We start from the raw sequence: 17,610 nt of genomic DNA, 5'->3' as shown, positions 1-17,610 counted from the left end.
ATCACTTTCTCCTAAAACACTGTATCACAAGTTCTCAGGTTCCAAAGCTGACTCTCAGCATTTTCACAGCCCAGGAGTATCCAACCGTCTAAAGTGAAGAAACAGTGGATCTTTTTTAACTGAATTATATTATGAACATATAGAAACTGAGAGTTTGGAAGCCTTGTGGAAAATCCAGGCACCTGGATGATGATTTTGAGTGATCTCTGACTGCACTTGAGCCTGACGGTGTTGGTTCAATATCTTCAATTTGTTTTCTTAATTCTTTCTCTCTGTTCATTTCTTCTTCTTTTTCTCTTGCTTCTGAAAATTAAAAATAAACACAATTTCCAACAGTCAGATTTATCAATATTAGGCTAAAAATTAAGGCACAAAAGACAATGTGACTAGAGGGGCTTGCCCAACATACACAGAGTTGGGTCCCATTCCCAGCACAGCAAGAACCAGGAGAGATGGCACACAGCTGGAATGGAATCCCATGGGAAGTGGAGACAGGGCTGGAGGTGGCTCAACAGTAAAGGATGCTGTAGTGGCATACATGCCTTTAACCCCAAAGCTAGGGAGAAAGAGGCAGGTGGATCTCTGTAGGGTGGAGGCAAGCCTGGTCCACAGAGGGAGAACTCTAGCCAGGGCCACATAGTGAGACCTCTTACGAAGGACTCATGTTTGGTTCCCAATAGTCAAGCAGGCAACACACAACAGCCTTTAAGACCAGCTCCAGGGGCATCTGATACACCTAGCCTATAAGCAATCTGCACTTCACATGCAGCTACCATACTCAGACACACAATTAAAAACAGTATTAATAACAGCAAAAACTAGTAGCCTATGGCACAGGCACCATGAGAAAAGCTGAGCACAATAACATGACACAGAAATCTGACCTCTAGGCAGATACAGGAGAAACTTAAGAGAGTCCAGGAGTATTTTGTTGCTGTTTGGTTTTTTGGCTTTGTTTTTTGAGACAGGGTTTCTCTGTATAGCTGTGGCTGTCCTGGAACTAGTTCTGTAGACCAGGCTGGCCTCAAACTCTTGTCTCTATCTCCCAGGTGCTGGGATTTGAAGGCATGCCTCACCACTGCCACTAGTTTTAGTTTTTTTGGAAACAAGATCTGACTATGTAGTCTTGGCCAGCCTGAAGCTTGCTGTGTAGACGAGGCTGGCCTCAGATTACCAGCATATCCCTGCTCTCCCTCTTGTGTGGTAGCATCACTGTCATGCACCATCCTTCCTGGCTTTGAAAACAGAGTTTTTCAGAGGTAGTTTTTCGCCCAAAATTATAGCACTATTGCTAACATCTAAAATGGAGCAGCAAATTGCCCATCAACAGATGAATGGATGAGCAAAATGTGGTATACATCCATACAATGGAGTATTATAATTTAGTCTTTAAAAAAGGCGGGGGGGGGGGGGGTATTCTGCAATGCATGAATACCAGGAAGTCTATTCTAACTGGAATAAACCAGTCACAAAAAAGATAAATACTGAATACACTAATGCAATAGCATAGAATATATAAAATAACCTACAACAGTCCAAAATCAAACAGAAAGTAGGATTGTCAAGAGCTGGAGGAAAATAAATTATTATTTAATGATATAAAGTTTCAGTTTCATAGGATAAAGAGAGTTAGTTACACAGATGGGCTGTGGCTATGGCTACATAGTATTAAACATTTACAAATGAGGACTAGGGGCTAAAGAGATGGCTCAGCAGTTAAGAGCTCTTGCAGAGGTCCTGGGTTCAATTTCCAGCAACCACATGGTAACTCACAACCATCTATACTGGGATCTGATGCCCTCTATTCTGGCATGCAGGTAGAGGTACATGCAGATAGAGCACTCAAATACATAAAATAAATAAGTCTTTAAAAGAAATGGGGCCCAGTGAGATAGCTCAGCAAGTAAAGATGTTTATTACCAAGCCTAACCACCTCAGTTTGATCCCCAAGACCCAACTCCCTCAAGCTGTCCTCTGACCTTCTGCAGTGGCCTGAACAACTGCCCAACTACACAATCAATCAATCAATGCAAATCAATAGACTTTAATGGAGCTGGTGCCGAACACCTTTAATCCCAGCACAGGGGAGGCAGAGGCAGACAGATCTCTGTAAGATCAAGGCCACCATGGTCTACAGAGTGAGGCCCAGGACACCCACGGCTACACAGAGGAACCCTGTCATGACAAAAAATGTTTTAATAGTTAAGGACCTGCTCTGAGTTTAGATCCTCAGAACCCATGTTTTTAAATCTGAGTTCCTCTGTAATCTCAGTGCTGCAGAAGTGGAGACAAGCTGACCTCTCGAGCTTACTCACCAGCCAGCCTACCTGCATCAGCAGCTCCAACTCAGACCCCCACAAAGCACCAGACGTGACAGTGCACACCTTTTACCCCAGCGCTTGGGAGGCAGGGATAGGGAATCTCTGTAAGCTCAAGCTTCCCCTGGTATACACAGTGTGAACCAGTACAGTCAAAACTAGAGACCCTGTGTCAAAATGATGAAATGAGGCTGATGCTGATGATAATAATAATGTGGAAATTAATGGAGGAGGAATCCAACTTTATCTTCTGACTTTCATGAGCACACACACACACACACACACACACACACAAATTTTTTTAAATGGTTGAGCTGGTCAGGTATGTATACCTGTAATCCCAGGACTCAGGAGGCAGAAGCAAGGCTACAAGTTCAAGGTCAGCCTGAGCTACACAGCAAGATTTAGTACCAAATTAAGGAAAACTGTTGAAGCTAATAAATTTTATGTTGTATTTTATCTCAACTTTATACATTGGAAAAGAAAGTATCAACCTAAATAACCAACAGTGAGAAAAGAATTAAACAAAATTACTACATATAGCACTTCAATATAGTATAAAATCTAGGTAATAAAAATAGTGATGAGCACTTATAGTCAAGAGGGGAAAGTGATCTGGACTGTTAGAACAAATCTTTTTGCTCAGCAAATTCGTACTGCTGAAACAAGGTGACAGCGGTATTCCATTCGACTGAAAGAGAATAGTGACAGAGATTACAGATCCAATGAGCAAACATTATGTGTAACACAAATGCACTGTGTGAAACACAGACCAAGGGATGGAAAACACACTCCGAGGAAAAGGGTTGGGTAGCTCCCTTCTCAGTGTCTTGGGCTGGAAGCAGCACTCATCCGTCTGAATTCCCTACCCCTGACCTTTTACCAGACTACCAAAATCATGACACACTTTCAACTCCACTGAGTCTCTAGGGGGTGGCTGGTTTGCTTTTAGACATCAAAACTTATCCAAAAGAAATTTTTCCTCTACTAATCTCACTTGGAAGCCGGGAAAGGGACATGAAACGCAAGGGAATTACATGAATACTTTGGCTTTCCTTTACTACTACCATCCCCATAATTTAAAAGAATCTAATTTTTTTTTAAATGAGATGTTGCCTATGCTTAGAATCCCAGTGCTTGAGAAACAGAATCAGGAGGGTTGACAGAAGCTCAAGGCCAGCCTGTGCTACAAAGGGAGATGCCCATCTTTAAAAAAAAAAAAAAAAAAAAATGAGGGCTGGAGAGATCACTCTGCAATTAAGAGCACTGACTGCTTTTCCAGAGGTCCTAAGTTCAATTCCCAGCATCCACATAGTGGCTCACAACCATCTGTAATGGAATCCGGTGCCCCCTTCTGGTGTGTCTGAAAAGAGCAACCGTGTATTCATATATGTAAAATAAATAAATAAATCTTAAAAAAATAAAGTTTTTAAAATCAAAATTTTAATTAAATAGTATACACCTGAAGTTAAACAGTGGCAAAGAGCTTCATAACAAGAATATTTTCTTCTTTGGAGTTTTTGTTGCTGGGCCATAGAAGACAAGGAATAAGGATCAAGTATATAAAAGAAACTAATCTTCCATATTAAAGACAGAGAATAAGGAGGAGGAGGCAAGGTAAATGCTGATTTTTCTGTGCTCCTCGCTGAACTAATGAGGCCGAGAGCCAATATTCTGATGCTGAAGATGGCTGGACAAAATAAAGAACGGAAGCCGCATGGTCGGTTTGCTGAGTGGGGCAGCTTCATTCCTAAGTCACCTGTTCTTTGTCAACCTTCCTTCCACCTGCTGAGCACTGGGGTCAGCATTCTCTAAACTCAGATTCTCCCCCAGGTCTTAGGACACGCTCTGTCCCCAGTCAGGACAGTATAGTAAGGCAGAAAGTGTTAGCTGCCTACCTAACTGCTATTGCCCCTTATCCTTGCTAAGACACGCATTCTTCCTTCTGCATGTCTGAGGCAACATCGAGCTTCTGGTCATGCCGGGCCCCTCCCTGCACAGGGAAGGTGGAGCTGGATTCCAAATTAAAATATGTTGCTCTTTCAATGACCCCTTTTAGAAGTGACAGGCTATATAACAGGACCTATACGAGGTATACGTTTTTTAACTCTCAAATAGAGGTATTCAAAACAGTTGCCCTACCATGACTATCAGTCTACTTATCTGTATTTGACAATTAAAACTTCTGACAATCTATAATCATGAAGAATGTCATCTCAGGACAAACCAACGCGCTGAAGCTCCCAAAGCAGACAAAGGAGGAAAGCTTCACGTCCCTTACGCCACGACTCAAAGATAAAACCCCCATGTTAGAATTCATGTCCTAAAAGACACTAAACTTTTCTTACATGAGTCTTTTTTTTTAATATGAGTACACATCAGCTGTCTTCAGACACACTCTAGAAAAGTGTATCAGACCCCATTACAGATGGTTATGAGCCACCATATGGTTGTTGGGAATTGAACTCAGAACCTCTGGCAGAGCAGAGCAGCGGTTAAGTACTCTTAACCACTGAGCCACCTCTCCAGCCTTACATGAGTCATTCTTAATTTGGTCTTCTATAATGTCTCTACAAGGAACCAAAAGCATGTTGCCATCAGCCTTAACACAAATAAAAGTTATCAGGTAGATGAAGGTTACCAATTACAATATGCTTTTAAATTTGTTCTATAAAGCAATCTTTGTAACACTCTCTGAAGAAAATACTATTTACTTTACAGCTGGAACTCCAAGGCACAAACAAATTAACTTGCCCACTTCATAGAAACATTAGTTGCCTCAGCAACAAATTGAGGTGTAGGCCCCTACTGGATCCTTCCTTGATGTGACTGGACTTTCTAGAGGTCTGGATTCACAACAAGCACCCCCTGCCTTATATAACAGCCAGCACACTTCTCCTGAAAGGCCTATCAAGGGTGACCTTCGCTCCTGGCTTGTTCAGAATTTCACAACAGTGAATTAGTACTCCAAATTACTCATCTCATTCTAGTAAAACAACAAACGGATTCCTTTTTCAGCTTTTGCCAGGTCTAGTGCTGCATGCCTTTAATCCCAGTGCTCAGAAGGCAGGATCTCCGAGTCCAAGTCCAGCCTGGTCTACAAAGTGAGTTCTAGAACAGCCAGCATTTTACATACTGAGAACCCCTTTTCCAGAAACAAACAGTTAACTTTTTTTTTTTTTTTAACTACCAAAACTTCAACATTTCAGTTGAGGGATATCTTGTGCCAATCTATTGCTTCATTAGATTAAGGGAAAAAATGAGGGTTCAAGGAAAAAATTGTAGAGAAAAAAAAAATTAGTGTTTTCATATGAGCTGATGAGAAACCAAAGGTAAACAGATTTCCGGGATGTAGGTGCCCTGGCATTTTTATACAGTACAGAAACAAGTACAACAAAAACTCTAAATATGCCTTGCCTTTACAAAAGCAAACCTATTTCCTGCTCATTTTTTCTTCCAAGGGTCTCAATACCAATTTTGGATAACCATTTCTCTAAAATCACACCATATTTTATGCATGTTATCCCAGTGCTCAGCAGGCCAGAGTAGGATTACTATACACCTGAGGTCAGCTTCAGTTATACACTGAACACTGAGTTCAGACTAGGCTAGAGACCTTGCCTCAAAATAAAAACAAGAACAAAAGCCGAGAAAACAAAATTACTAAATATATAAATCTGAGTATTTTCTGTGATTTACCCATAGGAATTTAAAAGGAAAAGATCTCACTTGTTTGTTTATACCAACTCACTGACCTACCATGTCATGAAAATTTACACTTAATGTTGATCCATTTAATAACAAAATACTAAGAAAACAAAATTAGATGTAGGCACTTAAACTATATTAATCACATTAAATACTGATTATGTAGCTACTATGGATCAAGCAACTCTAATCATAATCAAGTACTCTAATCATATAAGCAAATGAAAAGGTTTAGCTTTAAAACAGAAAATATTAAACTTAATGTTTCCTAAAGTACTTTGAAACAAAGGTATGAAATAATTCCAAGAAAAGTTAATCTACAATCTAGGTAAGTAGAAGATAAAAGATTTAGCTAGAGAGATGGCTCAGTGGTTAAGAACACTAACTGCTCTTCCAAAGGTCCTGAGTTCAATTCCCAGCAACCACATGGTGGCTCACAACCATCTGCAATGGAGTCTAATGCCCTCTTCTTGTGTGTCTGAAGAGAACAATGGTGAATATATTAAAATAAAATAAAATAAAATAAATAGAAAAGAAAAAGGAGCTTGAGGTTTTAAAAAAAACAGAAGCCTGAATTTTTCTTTAGTATTTTCTCTTCTCAGATATTAAATCACCCACTAAAATCATAGTCAAAGCCAAGCATGGTAACACACACCTATAATCACGGGATTAGAGAACTGAAGGCAGAAAAATCAAGAATTCTCAGTCACACAAGCTTGACTACTAAGTATGATTTGAGTAACAAAAGAAAGACTTCACTATCAGCAGTAAGAATCATGATGCAACTTGTACATTTATAAAGCAGTCAGGACCAGCAAGCTAACAGCTGCTGCCAAGCCTGTTGACCCAAGTTCAATACCCATGACCAATGTGATAGGAGAAAGGACTCCTGAAAAATAACCCTGCTCTCCCCCCTCTACACACACATACACACACACAAACACAAACACACAAATAATTTTTTAAAGTCCGTGAAATTGTGTATCAACTTTAATTTTATAATCTGAATATCATTTAATGCTCCAGGCTGGGAGAATACAAAAATAATCTCTTACAACTCTTAAAATAAACCATTTCCCACAGAATGCAGTTGTTTCTGTATATACATAAATTATCCCAAACAGCCTACTAAAGCTAAAGTGAACTTTCATTTTTCTTTTTCTTTCTGTTTTTTAAGATTTATTTATTTTATTTATATGAGTACACTACAGCTGTCTTCAGACACACCAGACCAGGGTATTGGATTCCATTTACAGATGGTTGTGAGCCACCATGTGGTTGCTGGAAATTAACTCAGGACCTCAAGAAGAGCAGTCAGTGCTCTTAACCCCTGAGTCATCTCTCCAGCCCTCATTTTTCTTTTTCAACTATATGTTAAACAGAGATTCACATGTTGAAATCAGTAGAAGCCGATGTTGAAGTTGAACAAAGACTATGGTACTAGGCCAACAAAGTTCCACACACTGAATTTATCCTCCAACTTTTTCAAATGTATAAACCTAATAATTCCTCAAACCCCTCTTTAGTGGTATGTACACATGCTTTAGAAAAAAACATATCCAACAGAAACTTAAAAGTATATGTAAACAGTACTTTACAGGAAGGTAAGATACTCAACGTTTTCACCTACCCAAGAATTTGCTGAGGTAGATGATATCATACCCACATGATAGGGATCAAAAAATACTGAAATCCAGCCAGGCGGTGGTGGCGCATACCTTTAATCCCAGCACTTGGGAGGCAGAGGCAGGGGGATTTCTGAGTTCGAGGCCAGCCTGGTCTACAGAGTGAGTGCCAGGACAGCCAGGGCTACACAGAGAAACCCTGTCTTGAAAAACCAAAAAAAAAAAAAAAAATACTGAAATCCTGTCCAGTTTTCTTCATGTACTAGAATATAGAGCTGCTCTTTAAACCTAGGTTCTCTAACCTATAATGCCAAACTCTAAATAGGTTAGGCCATTTAAAACCATATCTAAATAAGGATTATTATTTTTTAAATCAGTGTTTGGGTCAGTTATATAGACCTAACCCCTTATATAGTTATATAGACCTAACCCCTTGCACCACATAAAACTGTGCATTCCTGGTGACACATGAAATGGAGACACAGTAGGGTCAAGGCTGACAGATTCAAGGCCAGCCTGAACTACATGAAACTTGTGTCAAAAACAAGTAAGTATATAAATAGATGACTGGTAGGTAGGTAGGTAGGTAGGTAGGTAGATAGATTGATTGATGATAGGCAGGTAGATAGATAGATGATAGGTAGATAGATAGATAGATGATAGATAGATAGATAGATAGATAGATAGATAGATAGAGACAGACAGACAGACAGACAGACAGACAGACAGACAGACAGATAGATATAATTACTATAGTTCTAAATTCAATTTAATCTCAAATGTGTATTGAGAATCTATGTGACCAGAAAGGACATAACTTATGTAAATAAAAAAACCTGCTGTCCAAAGCATTTTGTATGAGACACTTAAACACAAGATGTCTCTGGTAATATAAAAATTCACTGAATCCTTTACATTTATTTCTAAAAACACCCAAAATAACATGTTTTGTTCTGTTTTACTTCATCATTACAGTTGACCTTTTCAGATGTGCTGGGGTACAATGTTACATGTATTTTGTCCCAATGCTCCTAAAATCCTGAGTGACAGGAACTCTTTTATTATTTACTAGGAACTGTTTTGGTCACACCAAGATTTACATCGCTGGAGTTAGGGAGGGTCCCTAGCTAGCCCCACTACTGTGGGGAAATGGGATAGATTCATTCTATAAAAACTTCTAGAAAGCATTAGCTTTGATGAATCTAGACCTGCTCAACATTCAGGGTGGGTTTAAACAGAAGGCACACACCTAACCCACTTCCCGTGGCTGTTCATCTGTACCATCTAGACTCTCACAAACCAGTCAGCCTAATTGCTTCCCAGGGAATCAAAGACAAGGTCACACTCTAGAATCTGTGATTAGCATCCGAAGTTGAGGAATCCTATCTCCAGGTAGATGACACCAAGACTGAACTAAATGACTGGACCTTCAGTTGATGCCAATAGATCACCTGTTTACTTTACGGTGAGAAACTCTCACACATTCTGGTATTACAAGTACCGAGTAGGAAAAACAGTTTCATTTATCCTTTTAGAAGATACTAAGTTGTTTTTTCTGCCTCCCACCTCCAGCCCTGTGGATATGAAGGTGAGACATACTTCTGGCATCATCCTTGCCCTCTACCTTGGTGCCGAGTACTTTCCTTTTGCCACTGAGTCCCTCTGACTGGCTGGCCCACGAGTTCCTGGGATTCTCCTGACTTCATCTCACATCTTGCTCTAGAAGCACTGCAATTGTATCCATGCTACCACATCTAGTTTTACGTGAGAATAGATAGATACATACATACTACCAGACATGCTACCATGTTTAGCTTTACATGAAACAGATACATAACATACTACCAGACATGGTAGTACAGCCCCATGATCTCAAATTTGGGAGGCTGAAGTAAGATGATTGAGAGTTTGAGGCCTGCAGAACAAGACTTCCAACTGTCTTTAAAAGCATGAGCAAGGATGTACTACACTGGTAGAAACTTACCTAACCATATGCCAAGAACTGGATTCAGTAAACGGTTAGGGTGGGAGTAACGGAAGAGGCTAAGAGATAGATGAGACAACATGGCTAAGATTTGCTTCAAAATAACCAGAGAGGAAAAGCAAATAAAAAATGTTTATTATTATACCAATAACATAAAAAAAACACTAACCATGAATATATAGTTTATAGAAATAGTATTATTTATAGTTTTGCAATTTCTCATAATGAAGTGCAAAAAAAAAAAAACAGTAGCAGCCAGACATTGTGTTACACGCCTTTAATCCCACCACTTGGGAGGTAGAAGCAGGTGGATCTCTGAGTTAGAAGCCAGTCTAACTTACATATCAAGTTTCAGACTACCTGGTCTTTTAAAAAAAAAAAAAAAAAAAAAAAAAGACAGGAGAGGGGGTTCTTAGTGGTATATGCCTTTTATCCCAGCCTTCAGGAAACAAAGGCTGAGGATTTCTGTAAGGCTGAAGCCAGCCCAGTCTATATGATGAATTTCAGTGAGATCCTGTCTCAAAAAAATTATATATATACACATATGAATACATGCACATAGATATTACATCACACACAAAAAAGGCTTACTTGCAATAATATTAGCTTCAAGTTCACCAACCATATAGTATATGCTATTGCTAAATAATGCACTATTTTAACTTTTGAGCGTTTTATTTAGTATTGTTAGATGTATGAGTGCTTTTGCTTGCATGTATATCTGGGCGTCATATACGTGCAGCGTCCATGGAGGCCGGAAGAGGGTGCCATATCCCTAGACACTGGAGGTCAAAGATTGTGAGCCATCAGGTGGATGCTGGGAATTCCACCCAGATGCTCTGGAAGAATATCTAGTGCTTTTAATCACTGAGCCACCTTCCAGCCCCATAATCCAGCATTTTAAAAACAAAACTAACTACTGGGCTCAGTAGTGCACTCCTAAATACCTGGTGCTCAGGAGGCTGAGACGGAAGGATAACTTGGTCCATGAGTTCAAGCCCGTCCAGGGTAATGTAGTAAGATCCTATATCTCTTCCTCTTTGTCATCAAAATTGAATTTGGGTATAATCAAAGTATTGGTGGCTCATTTCTATAATCCCAGCATTCAGGAGGCTGAAGGAGATACACTGACAGAAATCAAAGCCAACCTGCTCTACATAGAGTCAGCCAGGATCCCAGAGTGTGATCCTGTCTCAAAACTGCAAACAAGTACTATCACAGCACTGATTTAAATCCAGTTGTTCCCAGACTCCAGACATTCCTCTAGTGTAAGAGAGAGCTGAGTTAGATCCAAAGAAAGCCCATTGCCAGTGTTCTCTGAAGACCCTAAGGTGGTACTAGAACTGCCCACCATCTGGAAGAGCCAGTCTGGGACTAAGGCTTCAGTAACCATCTCCTGCACCTCATTAAAGCAGGGAGTCAACAGCAGCAGCCACATTCAGTGTATGTCACAGTGTTCTACACTGTCTGGGTCAACAAGCAAGGTGACAGCCACCTCTGGCCCAGCCTTCCAAATACTGGTTCCGCTGTAAGCAGGAAAGAAAAAATGAAATGAAAGTCAGACAGAGGCGGGAGGAGAGAAAATAAAGAAACTGCTATTCTGCTTCCTGTAAGTCATAATAGTGGATCCTTGTTTGTTCATAAAATACATTTTTGTTGTTTAAATTTCACGGGCATGGGTGTTTTGTCTCATCTATGTCTGTGCATCACATGCACCTACTGTCCACAGAGACTCAGACAGAGTCCCAGGTTGTCTGGGCACCCACGTGAATACTACAGACCAAACCCAGTGCTCTTAACCACTGCTCCATCTCTCCAGCCCACACAGACCACACTTTTACAAGATTATTGTAGGCAGACCTTCTTTACGCAAGTAAAATACAAATTTTGACATGTTTAAAAAGGGAAATAAATATTTTAAATTCTTGATCAGAAAGAACCAGCAATTACAATTGCAATTCTCTTAGCAATTCTGATTTAAATTAAATGGTTGTTTGTAAGTAAAAACAGCATTTTTGGGGTTTTTTTTTTCCCTGCTTTATCACTATAAATATAACTATATAATATTTATACAGCATTGAAGCCAACAAAGGGAAAATACCTGCGCTGCTTACCCAGTGTTTTCCGGCTCCTTTCCACCGCTGTCCTTCGAGTTTGCTCAAACATGGCCTCCAAGTCAAATGTGCGAGCTTTCTTCCCTAGGAGCAGAGCAAACATAACTGTGACCACCTTGCAATGAGATGACAGAAGCTTTAGGTGCTCCAGCTTTACTGACAGATCAATAACCACTCAGTGTGTCTTGGTAGCATGCTTCCAAGATAGTGACAAAATAGTAAGGCATAAATACACAACTTCACTATTACCCAAAAATGCTTGGACCAGAAGAGTTTCAAGTATCAAGAGGCAGTACTGCTGTTTTTATTTGGAATATTTATACACAGATATTACTAGCTTAGCATCTTTAATTCAAAATATAAAATACAAAACTTTTTTGTTGGTGGGTTTTCTAGAGGTTTTCTAGTCTATCTTCAGACCACAAGGTAGCCTTGGACTCATAATCCTGCTGCCTCAGCCTCCCAAGTCCTGGGATTATTACAGGTATCCAGCAAAACAGAGCCAAAATCCAAAACTTCTGAGCACTAATATAATGCTCAAAACATACAAATTTCAGATTCTTAAAAGTAGGATTGTGAACCTACCTAATACTAGCCAGCCAACTGTCTATCCTTCTCTAATTCCTTAGATGCCTGCATCTTGAAACAGCATTATCTGTCAGGAAAATGAGAACTATCCACACGTGGATTTGTAGAATCTGAGAAAATACCCCAACACATGACAAAGCAGCTCGTCAGATAGATTAGAATATGGACCTTAAACAGACTGACTGACTCAGCGATGCAGCGCAGTTAGCAGAGTCCATCTAGTATCACAGAGCCTAAGGTTTGAGCCACAGCACTCAGTACACATGCCCATACTCTCAGCACTCAGAACACAGACGCAAAACCACCGTAAGCTGAAGATCACCCATGTCTACGCAACAAGTTCAAGGTGAGCTTGGGATAAATAAGACCCTCACTCAAGAAGATGTATGTAAAAATTAATAAAATAAAACAGGAAGATTATCCTAGTTATTTAGCTCATTCTATTCAAAGAAGCCCTTAAGTCAAAGATGTAGAACACCAAGAGATTCAAAGCCTAAGAAGGAATAAAAGTACTGTAAGGTCATGAGAAGTAAGTAAGAATTAAAGGTATTTAAAGGAGCTAAGAAATAGCCAGAAAGCAAAGAGGTGCTCCATTCTACCAACAAGAACCAATGCCCTCCCTCTAAACATGACAGAACTACCAGATTAGAGCAAGTATTTTTACACCTGATTTCAGCACAGAGTTCTAGAATAGGGGAATCAACACAGATTGCATGAACTGATAACTTAGAGAACTACCAAAAATAAATCTAGAGGGTTGTTTTATTTTTTGAACCTATGAGTGGAACCCAGAGCCTATGCTTACTAGGCAAGAGCTTACATTGGACTAAACCCATAATTCTTTGTGTTGTTTTAAAATGCTAAATTTATAGTGATTTGTTACAGAAGCACTTAAAATATATACACAACTGGTAACTATTTTTAGTACACTATCCTAAATAGAGTATAAAGTTCTCAAAAAGCCAAACACCAAATATGAGAGGTGGAGCTGTAGAACTGGCCGGATCCCCAGAACTATGTTCAAAGTCCTAAAACTTCCCCTACTTAGGAGGGAAAAGGGTCCTAACGGAAGGAAGGGACAGAACACAGGTAATACAAAGCTGTGGGGACACTGAGAGTTAAACGCTTAAGTGGGAATAAGGGAAGAGTTGAAAGCTTAAGTGGGAGTAGGGGAGAGAACTGGGGAGAAAAGACAGTTTCCAGTAGGTTAACTAAAACTTAGGGTGTCTGAAAAGCCTCATGGAAACCTTTTTTTTTTTTTTTTAATTGATTCAACTTTATTTTGAGTATAAGTGTTTTGCTTACATGTGTGTATATGCACCATATGTGTGCCTGGTGTCCACAGATACCAGAAGATGTCGGATTCTAGAACTGGAGTTACAGTTGGTTGTAAACCTCCAGATGGACATTTAACTCAAGTCCTCTGTAAAAGGAACCAGTGTTCCTAATCACTGAGCCATTTCGCCAGTTGCAGTAAACTAATTTTTTATACATCATTTTTAAAGGAGCTTGGACATACTCTGCATAGGTGGACAATGCTTCCCCAAGAAGACATAGGTTATTACATAAAACCTTCAGTGCCAGGAGCCCCGAGACTCCCAAACAACACAAGCTGTTGCCATTGCTCTTAGTTGCCTATGAGAACCAGATGGTAAACCTACTGCTGAAGACAAGACTGACTGTGGCCACCGCAGAGAAATCAAGACGGAAGGGACCTGAAACTCCTCCCGGCTGGCTCACTTTGCATAGTGCCATAAATGCCAGGTAGGACAATGGGGGAGAAAAGTCATCAACAGACTGCCCAGCTGTGGACTCAGCAAGACATGCCGACTGGTGAAACAGAAGCAGGAAGGCTATGAGAGTAACCGACTCTTCTGATTAGACTTGAAGCCAGATCCACAGAAGGAAATTCATACTGAGTACTATGAGCTAGTCAAAAGCCTATGACTGAGGAGCTCACAGTGTCAGAATGTCAACCTGCATCTAGGTAGGTATGTTTCTACCCATCAATTAGCACTGCTTTCCCCTTCAGTCAGAGAAATGTTTCTCTGCAGTGGCCAACAGTTAACAGAGACTCATAACTGGCCAAAGCCCTTTGAATAAGGACTGCTGAATGCTCTGCCCTAAGTGATGCATCTGTAGCAACCCCTGTGACGTTTGCAGACTACACAGAAGAGGGTGCCGGAAGAAAATAAGGGCCAGGAGACAGGGAGGAGTGACATGACACTTCCTCTGGAAGTGACAAAGACATGCTCTCTCTGGACTCACAGTAGCTAGAACTACCTTCACAAGATCTGCACAGAAAGAGGCCAGTCAATAATTCCAATATGAAAAGTGAAGGGGCTCACTAAGGCCCCACCTGCAACTGAGGACCTATTCACAACCAATGGCTGCTGCAGAAGGGGAAACGTTTCTCTTCAGGGATATGGTCAGAGGTAGAGAGGCCACATAAGTGCAGGCAGCACTACCTGAGCGCAGAGTGAAAGCGGAGGAGGAAGACATGGAGGAGTCTGAAAGGAGTGAGAAGAAAAGTTTGGAGAGACCAATGATCAAGATACATTGTATGTCTGAATGAATGAAGCTATGGAGAAGAATAAGAAAATATTACAAAAGATCTTAAACAAAGTATCTTAAAAACACAATATGAGAGCCGTGGCAGTGTGGTGGCACACTTTGATCCCAGAGCACTTGAATTCGAGGCCAGCCTGGTCTACAAAACACTTCCAGGACAGCCAGGGCTATACAGAGAAACCCTGTCTCAAAAACAAAAACAAACAAACAAATAAAGGTATCCTTTAATTGATCTATATACATGAAAGCTAAAAAAAAGGAAAAAACTTTCACCTACCACCATAATCATAGACTATCCATCCCTTCTACTCTTGAATAAGGTATCTAAGAGTTTTTGTTTGTTTTCTAATTTAGGGTTTTTTTTTCCTAAACAACAACAAAAAGACAGTATCTAACCAGGTGCACAGTACACTGTAAAATCCAAGAACTGCAGCAAAAGGGTCAAAGCAAATGGTCATCCTCAGCTACACACAGAGTTTAAAGCAAACCTGGGCTAGGCCAGGCCCTGTTTTAAGAAATAAATAAAAATAAATAAAAAAAAAAAATAAGTAAATGTAGTCTAACTACATAGCCCAATCTTGAACCTGACTCAGTCACTCAATTAGATTCATGTAACAAGTTATTAAAGTTTTTAACAACTCTCTCAACAAAACAAAAAATAAAAATTATATAGGGAAAATATTTAAGTGATACAAGTTCTCTGGGTACTAAGATAAATCAAGTTTTGAGCTGAGAAGGTAGCTCAGTAATGGAACTGGTACTTAGCATGCAGGAAGCCCTGTTGAGTCCAACTACTACCAAAAACAAAATCATGTTTTGGAAGAATATAACACATGAAAATCTGCAAAATACTGTCTTAAAGAACGTTTACTCATAAGCATGATATTAAATTTTAATATGCAACAGGAAATCTGAAAAAAAGATTGAATTTGAAGCTTTGACTTCTTTTTATTTGTAATTTTCCGAAGTCAAAAAGAGGGGCTTCAGAGATAATGATTCACAGGTTAAGAACACATGTTGCTCTTGCAGAGAACGTGGGTTTAGTTCCCAGGACCCACACAGTGGCTCACAACCGTCTGTAACCCTAGTTCCATGGGATCCAGTGACCTTTCCTGGCCTCCATGGGTACTGCAGGCAAATGGTGCACAAACATATAGTAAAACACCCACTCACAAATATAACTATATATACATTCATCTTTTAAAAAATAAATCCACCGGGCAGTGGTAGCTCAGGCCTTTAATCCCAGCACTTGGGAGACAGAAGCAAGCGGATCTCTATGAGTTCGATGCCAGCCTGGTCTATAGAGTGAGATCGAAGACAGCCAAGACTGTTACACAAAGAAAACCTGCCTCGAAAAAAACAAAAACAAAAAAAAATGAGGAGAAAATGAATAAGAAGAAGAGGAGAAGGATAGAAGGAAGAGAGGAGGAGAAAGAAAAAGAAGAAATCAAAAAAAATAAATAAATACTGTAACTACCCTTTTACGGATTCGTTACCTAGAAGGTAGTAAGATGATGAATAAATGAAAGAATGAGTGAATAAGAACTAGATACATTAGAGGAACATTTGTTCCCAAACGAAATTACAGGGCAGTTTCCATTTAACTTTTGCTAGCACTAATATTATTAACAGATGGTTATGTCTTTTGAGACTGGTTTTTTTATTTCTAATCACCTAAGAGCGTGCCATACATTAAGACTGAAGTGAGGAAGAAACTCAAAACCCACCATATTATTTAATGGTACTATTTAATGGCCACCAATAACTCAGACTGGGTCACGACAGTAATCCCTTTCAGTCTAGGTTTCCAACTGTCACCTGAACTGGTCTCAACAATTCAAAAGGGACCGAAGCAATCCGGATTTGGCACGGCAGAAGGCCTGGGTCAAAAAGTGGCAGCTCTCCCAACCTTTACCCGTAAACCCTCTGCAAAGTCAGGCTGGGCTCTGTCCAGGGCAGTCACTCACCGAATCCTGTGAACCCCATGGTGACCGCCAGCTGAGGGTCAGGTCCCGCCGTGTCTGCGCCTGTCACTATAGCAAGAAAGAAAAAACAGACGGCCCGTCAGCGCGGCGTTCCGACTCCGCAGCACGGCCCTCCACCCCGGCTGGCCGCGCCGAACCCACCTTCGCTAGACCCCGAGTGCTCCATGGCTGCCCGAACCCAAAGCCTCCGGAGATGCAACAGCGCGCGACTCCCGGCAAGCCTAACAGGAATTGTCGTCACCGAGACCGCGTCGCCAAGAGCGGCCGGGCTGCGTGGGAAGGCGGGCTTTCCGACTCTCGCCCCCTAGCGGTGCGGAGGGAACGCGCTGACCGCACCGCGCCCCAATTCAAGCCATGAAGAGGTATTATTTGGGGAGTTACCTAAGACCTTTTGGTTGTTTCAGATGCATCTCAAACAAAGTGACAGTCCTCGCATATTTCTAAGGAGAAGTCAACAGTATCTTGTTATTTACTCGCTACTTTTATCTATATTTATAATGTACTTGACGTATGTGATGAAACTTCCACAGTTGCCCAACTTCTCTGTATGCTTGAAGAAAACGGTATCTAAAACACCGAGAAAGATGCCAGAAAACCAAAGTGTTGTGAGGAATGTTTTAAGCGCTTGCTCTCAGTCACAGACTAGGCTAGCCTTGTTTACTAAGTAAGCGTTCCAAATGTTACATATACATAACTATTGTGTTTCCAGATTAT

At 40.4% G+C, this 17,610-nt stretch overlaps 1 protein-coding gene across 2 annotated transcripts in view; it reads right to left on the bottom strand.

Moving 5' to 3' along the window:
• The window catches only part of Wdr70 (WD repeat domain 70), a 221,653-nt gene extending 204,512 nt beyond the window's left edge, over positions 1–17,141 (bottom strand). The window contains exons 1-4 of one of the 2 annotated variants that reach the window (XM_034523560.2): positions 17,038–17,141; positions 16,879–16,944; positions 11,750–11,833; positions 183–303 (exon numbers count right to left, since the gene is read on the bottom strand). In XM_034523560.2, the coding sequence (XP_034379451.1) occupies positions 183–303; positions 11,750–11,833; positions 16,879–16,944; positions 17,038–17,062 (296 nt within the window). In that variant the 5' untranslated portion in view covers positions 17,063–17,141. Of the gene's footprint in view, positions 1–182; positions 304–10,946; positions 11,162–11,749; positions 11,834–16,878; positions 16,945–17,037 lie in introns of those variants that run through there. The other variant, XM_034523561.2, reaches the window with a different exon arrangement.
• Positions 17,142–17,610: the final 469 nt, after the last annotated feature.

Source organism: Arvicanthis niloticus, chromosome 19 (assembly GCF_011762505.2).
Source record: "Arvicanthis niloticus isolate mArvNil1 chromosome 19, mArvNil1.pat.X, whole genome shotgun sequence".
Taxonomy (NCBI): Eukaryota; Metazoa; Chordata; class Mammalia; order Rodentia; family Muridae; genus Arvicanthis; species Arvicanthis niloticus.
The sequence above is the reverse complement of the archived record's forward strand: the minus strand, read 5'-3'. Positions and strand labels throughout refer to the sequence as shown.